Source organism: Plodia interpunctella, chromosome 12 (assembly GCF_027563975.2).
Source record: "Plodia interpunctella isolate USDA-ARS_2022_Savannah chromosome 12, ilPloInte3.2, whole genome shotgun sequence".
In the NCBI taxonomy this organism is placed as follows: domain Eukaryota; kingdom Metazoa; phylum Arthropoda; class Insecta; order Lepidoptera; family Pyralidae; genus Plodia; species Plodia interpunctella.
Window position 1 is genome coordinate 7,851,660 of NC_071305.1, and position 6,289 is coordinate 7,857,948.

At 33.7% G+C, this 6,289-nt stretch overlaps 1 protein-coding gene across 1 annotated transcript; it reads right to left on the reverse strand.

The window, feature by feature from the left end:
- Window positions 1-3,053: 3,053 nt before the first annotated feature.
- Window positions 3,054-4,474, reverse strand: LOC128674045 (uncharacterized protein). The gene has a single exon (XM_053752318.2). The coding sequence runs from the start codon at window positions 4,466-4,468 to the stop codon at window positions 3,860-3,862; it is 609 nt and encodes a 202-aa protein (XP_053608293.1). The 5' UTR covers window positions 4,469-4,474; the 3' UTR covers window positions 3,054-3,859.
- Between the last annotated feature and the right edge of the window lie 1,815 nt (window positions 4,475-6,289).

Genomic DNA, 6,289 nt, shown 5'->3' on the forward strand with positions numbered 1-6,289 from the left:
TAGAATAATTTTTTATTATATATTGACCCTTTTGTCCAGCAGTGGGATGGTTATAGCTATAAATTTCTCTCTCTTTCATCTGAGCGTTCCCGGTGTCTTCCTCAGCCATTGATCGTCGGAGCCCAGAATCCACTTTCTTACTTTGTCGTCTCCACTTCGGACGATCGTCGAGTGTTATAGCTATACAAATAGTAAGATAAATGTGAACAATAAGTAAAACATTAATGATAACTTATAGAGAGATCTATTTTTGTATGTCAGAATTTAAGGGTTGTAAATGATTTTGAGTAGATAGACATATGCAAATCTGTTTGCGTCCAATTAAAAAAAATATTCCTACTAATATTACCATACAATTACACTGACCATACAATACAATACAATACACAATCGTAGCTTAAGTATATTTGAACTTTAAATAATGTTCGAGAATGTGCATTTTACCGTAAATAGGCACTCCATCTGAATACAGTATTAATATTACAGCGCGAAATAAATATACAATCGTATAAATATGTCCTTCAGGTAACATTACAAAAGCTGGCAATGTTTATATATGCATTTATTCAGTAAAATTACCCATAAATAATATTAAATGACCACTGTTTAACACTTAGCTGCATTTCTGTTCATGTAAGTAATTTCTATCATTAGTTTTGCTAAATGTACTTATTTTACAATATAAAAATGTCCATCTATATCTCTCTCTCTTCCACTGCGTTTACGAACGTTAACCCTCTTTGGGAATGATGATGTTGCCTATCATGAAATTGTTTCTAACGATTACCACGGGAGGATATGAAGTGGTTATAATCTAGGACGGACACATTAATTTTTGTAAATTAACTAATTTAATTATTTTATACATATAATATTAAACTTTATTTTTGGTAGTGAAAAAACTCAATAACTACTTACCGAACTACTACATACAAAGAGAACAATAAAAACCATTTTGTCCAGCACCATAACTTTCACATGGACTGTCCTCTCCTACCATGCCAAGTATTAAGTACTTCTGGCGGCAAATAGTTAAGTACTTACAATTAGGTACTCAACAACAGAACTCAATCTAAAGTTGCATTTATCGATGACATCCTATCTTCAGGTAGATTTCAATTAGTAATTAAAGATCAAAGAGCCGCGCACTTTCAATTGCAAGTAAATGCAAGCTTGATTGCAGTCTTACAATGTCACTAGGATGCCCTCATTGTATAGAAAGGGCTAATGATAAAGGTACAGGTACCTAATTTACCTAGGTATCTAATTTAAAAATATATTTTGTCATTTTTATAGCTATTCTAAGGAAATTCATTTAAAACACACTATAAGTTTCTGTTCTTAAAACTGTAGACTGAGGGTGCAACGACAACATTCTCATTGAGTTTATTCCATTCTCAAACTATACGAAAATGAAAACGCGTGAAAAATGGTCGATCCAATCATTCATTATGTACATTCAAACTAAATTGATTTATCAGTAAGAAAGAGAATTACAGTGTATAGCAGCACGCTTAAGAGTTTTCAAATAAAATTAGCTGCGTCCCGGGCCTTCGCTACAGTATATAGGGACTAATGTGTTTCCTACTGGTGAGAATTTTGGAAATGGTTTAGTAATTCCGAAAATCATCTCCTATCCACTTCCTAAAACCTAAAAACACTTCCTCTTTATAATATTACCTAATCTAGAAGTATAGATTTGTGTATATAGGTAAATCATTTTTTACCTATTTTTGAATTATCTGACTACATTTCAGTCAGATAATTCAAAAACACGTTCAATATTGACTGGCCCATTATGTCACTATAGACAAAATGGCAGACAGGACAAATCTTTCCCATTGTTTTAGCAAACTTTCGCGCAATACGCGCAATCGCCATAAAACCGAATGCCCAAACATTTTTTGTTTTACGATACCTCATATCGAGAGAATCGATTCCTGACTCACCTCGTTTACGAGCCAGCAGACAAATTCAATTTAGTTTAAAGGTGTCTTGCTGTAAACGACTGACCTAACCACCCCAATGTCTATCTCGAGTATTAGGAATAAATCGAGAATCGATGATACGTCCTCGGTTTGCCGTAGTTTAAAAAAATTAAAAATATCATTCTTCTCTCTTAGGTACATTCGTGATAGTAGGTAGGTACCTACTTTTGATACTTCATCCGACGATTCGGGAGTAATTTTTCGATTGGACGCATAGATCAACAAGATAAATAAAACTGATCACCAAGAGGTAATTTCATTTTTGAGATTTTCGTCAACAGAATTTTTTACTTTTGGACTTTTCGTCGAGAGATTCCTCGTCAGAATGAAACCCAGTTGTTATTTTCTTTTCCGTTCAATTTTCTGTTGTATTTACGAGTTAACCCCGAGCAATAAAAAGTGATTAGCCTTAGATAACGGTTATTGCTGGTTCCCAGTGCGCACTGTCATCACGCAGACATGTGCTCAGTGTACCACACGCCTTATTAACCACCAGCGTCGCGGCCCACTTGCAAGAACTCTGCTTAAACTTTATTTAACGTGAGGTTAAGTTTAAAACAACACATTGTTAACTTACCACATTTTCCTACAAAATTACAGCTTGATTTCGCCGTTAAATGAGATGATTTTTTAAATGTATTAATTAAACATTTTCTCTTATGTATTTATTTAGAGAACGAATACAACTGATAACTAACTATATCATTACTGTTATAGGTAGGAATTTTGTAAGTATTGTTAATAGTTCCAAGTATTCAATAATTATTGATTAAGATTGTTTATTTTGTTTTATTGAATAAGATACAATCACAGAAATCAAAACATGATATAAACAAAACAATCATAAATCTAATTATTTTGATTCTGATATCCTACTATATAATAAACGATTATACGCAGCATTTCTAATGCACCTACTACATGCAAATAAGATAAAAATAAATGATAATAATTATATTTTTCCTTGTTTTACGTTAGAAATTAATGTTTATATATATAATAATTCTATTGCTGTCGATAACAAATATTTTGATTTTTTGCTCAGATACAACCTTAAAATAGTTCAGTAAAGATAGCTAATCACAATCTTTGGGATAACAAATAATAAATACCTATACTTGTATACATATAATATTAGGGTTACCCTAGTTAATCCGAATGTGTTTAACGTAGTTTAAGTTATATTAAATCTGTGGTGCAGCCGGCTTGTAAACAGTAGAGCACTCGATGACAGACCGAAGCCAACCGCCTCATTACTGCTTCATACAAACAAAACCAAGCACTTGCTGCGTCTTTAAATATCTTAAAAAACGAATCCCCATCCATAGCATAATACACCGTAAAGTTACCGCAGTAGAGTTTAAAATAAAATAGCTGCAAAATTTCCAAATTCGACTTTAATATGCGTACAATAAGGATCTTTTGGCTATTATTAGGTGTTAGCGTGATTATTTGACAGGTTGAAAACGTTTACAGATATTGCGGGCAATCTGGCTTCCTGCTTTTGGTGTAAACAGCATTTGAAAAGCCGATCTATATAATACCTTCATAACATTATAGTTAAATTGGACTAGGTATATGAAAGAGATAAAGTTTATATTTACTATTTTTATCTCATTATTCAAAAAAAGTGAGCTGGATGACTACAATCTAGTTTATGACATGAACACTCACCATCACAGAACGGATAAAAAATTATATTTAAATATATCTATGACATAACTGTCTACTTATAAATACTATTAATAAATTACTTATCCTGTATTTATAAAGTAAATAGTTGTAAAAGATAGAACTCTTGCTCTGTATGTCTCTGTATCTCGTGTGTCCACAGATAATGATTCTTTGTATTCGTCCCAAAGTCACTTTAATTAAACACCATCAATGCCCTCACTCCACTTGGCGTAACCTTCACATAACTGCAACAACGCACTGAACAGCTGATCTGGAGTGAGATCTATGTTCTCCAACTTCCTGTGTTGTCGGTTGTCCCTCTTCCTCCTCCCGTACGACGCGAACTGCGGCTGAAACTGTGACTGTATGTGAGGCTTCTTCTTTATCGCAGAATTGACCACCAATGTAGTCTGGGAGCCAGCTGCGGACGCGTACTGTTCTTTCGCTTTCACAGCTTGGACTATCAAACACAACAAATAACCACCGAAAGCCAAAAAGGCCAGTGTTGTCACAGACATCGAAAAAATATTGCTTATCTTTGATTCCTTCTTCCAAACGGAGTCTTCATAATCTGTCCTTTTTATAGGCGCCTTCATCGCTAAAGCTTGAGCGCCAAACGCCTGCAAATAAGTAGGTGTTATTGATGTTGTATTTTCTATATTCTCCATGTTGTCAGTCACGAACTCTTGTAAGGAATCCTTTAACTTCAACAACTTGTCTAAAGGCAATTCGTTGAGGAATTGAAGGTCTTTGTTTTGTATTTCGGCGTTTGCAGCCTTGAAAATAAGTAAGACAAGGAGAATCATGTTGAGACGTTTGGTCCGTGGCCTGGTGGCTGACACAATGGTGTGCTATTACCGTGGTCTGCTGAGCACATCTCACGTTAAGCATGCGGGTCACAGCTTTGGGTAAGTAAATAAATGGGTGACACTGTATTTAACAGATATCTCAATCAGACCGAGCTCGTTCCAGAAATTGCATTGCTTCAATTATATTATTTTCGTCAATATTATATTCAAGTATATTAAAATATTATTAAAGCTGAATACTCTGTCAAAAATATTCTTGAATAATTACTTCTCCAAGAACCGTATTATGCTTTTTCCGCAAGAATTAACTGTTTTGTATTTATTTATATATTTATTCTTTAACAAAGTTAACATAGAAAGAATGAAAATAATCTAAAAAAATCTATATGTATATATAATCTAATATATATACTCGTAAAACTCTTGCGTTACTGAGTGACTGACTCATTTACTGATTGACTGACAGACAACGTACAGCCATAACTACTGGGCGTAGGAAGCTGAAATTTTGCATGTAGGTTCCCTGGGGAGTGTAGGTGAGCACTAAGAGAGGATTCTTGGAAATTCTATCCCGAAGGGGGTGAAAGGGGTGAAAAACTTTTATATGAAAGTTCGACACCGTTGAAGTTGTGACTTGAAAATTTGAATTTTAGTTGTTTATAACAAATTAATGAATACGTGTTTCAGTTTTTTCTGAAAATTAACCCCCAACCCCTTCAAAAGGGGGGTTATAGATTGTATGGGACTTAATACAATTTTCAAGATAAAAAGCTGAAAATTCGTAAACATACTCTTCATCATTTTTTAAGTGAAAATAATTTGAAATGTTAGGTAAGAGGAAGAAGAAAGTACAATAACGCCGGCACAAGCTAGGTTCTGTATATTTGTCTTCCTCTTTCTAGACATAACTTTTTTAAAAATCTTTGGATGACATGTCCCACTGCTGGGTAAAGGTCTACCACAACATAAAGTATGAACTACAAAACTTAATAAAGTTATTTTAGTGTGTTATTAATAAAACATAAGTTGTACACTCAGTCAGGCGTAGGTGTACACTACATTTATTGTGAAAACTTGGCATCATGTTGGCGTTCTTGGTAAAAGGTACTTACGTAGCTACTGCACATGTAATGCTCAAAAGATTCTGCAGCTATTGTTTCGGTAAATGTCACATTTATACAGGGAGTTCACATAAAGTGAGTTTATAGTAAGTTTTCATTTCATTGTTTTTCGAAAATTTCAATTTATTTTCCAGCACGGTGTAGATTTTGTTAACTTGGGACTGAATTCAGTGCCAGTGATTAGATAAATCACGTCAGAACCGACGTTCTAATATAAATAAATATTTAATAATATTATTAATATTAAATCTTCGGGTAATATCTATAGGATATAATAGATAGAGGTAACTATCAAACTAATCCTTAGGAACATATATGATGTAGTAAATATAATAAGAAATGGACTATATTCACTGGAAATTCATCGCAAGCAGTTGCCTACTATTGCTTGACGTGGGGTTGACTTGTAGATGCATAATCAGGTAAACAAAAAAGAATACATAACATAAAAATAAACAGCCAAACGAATGCCACTAGTGCCATCTATGAGCATTAAGGCAAACGTGGAAAAAATAGATAGTTTTACTAGATACGATAAATAAACTCATTTTGTGCCAAAAAAATAAAAATTTTACAAAGAAGTGATATTTTTTAAACATCCCCTATAATTAGAAAGACATTCATTATAAATCCATGGTCCGCGCGCTGAGTTGCGCAGGCGCTTGTTACTTCAGTCAGCAGAGCGCGTCGAGATCCA

Coding starts and splice junctions, on each gene's coding strand:
- LOC128674045 (XM_053752318.2), bottom strand. CDS start 4,468: ATGATTCTCCTTGTCTTACTTATTTTCAAGGCTGCAAACGCCGAAATA.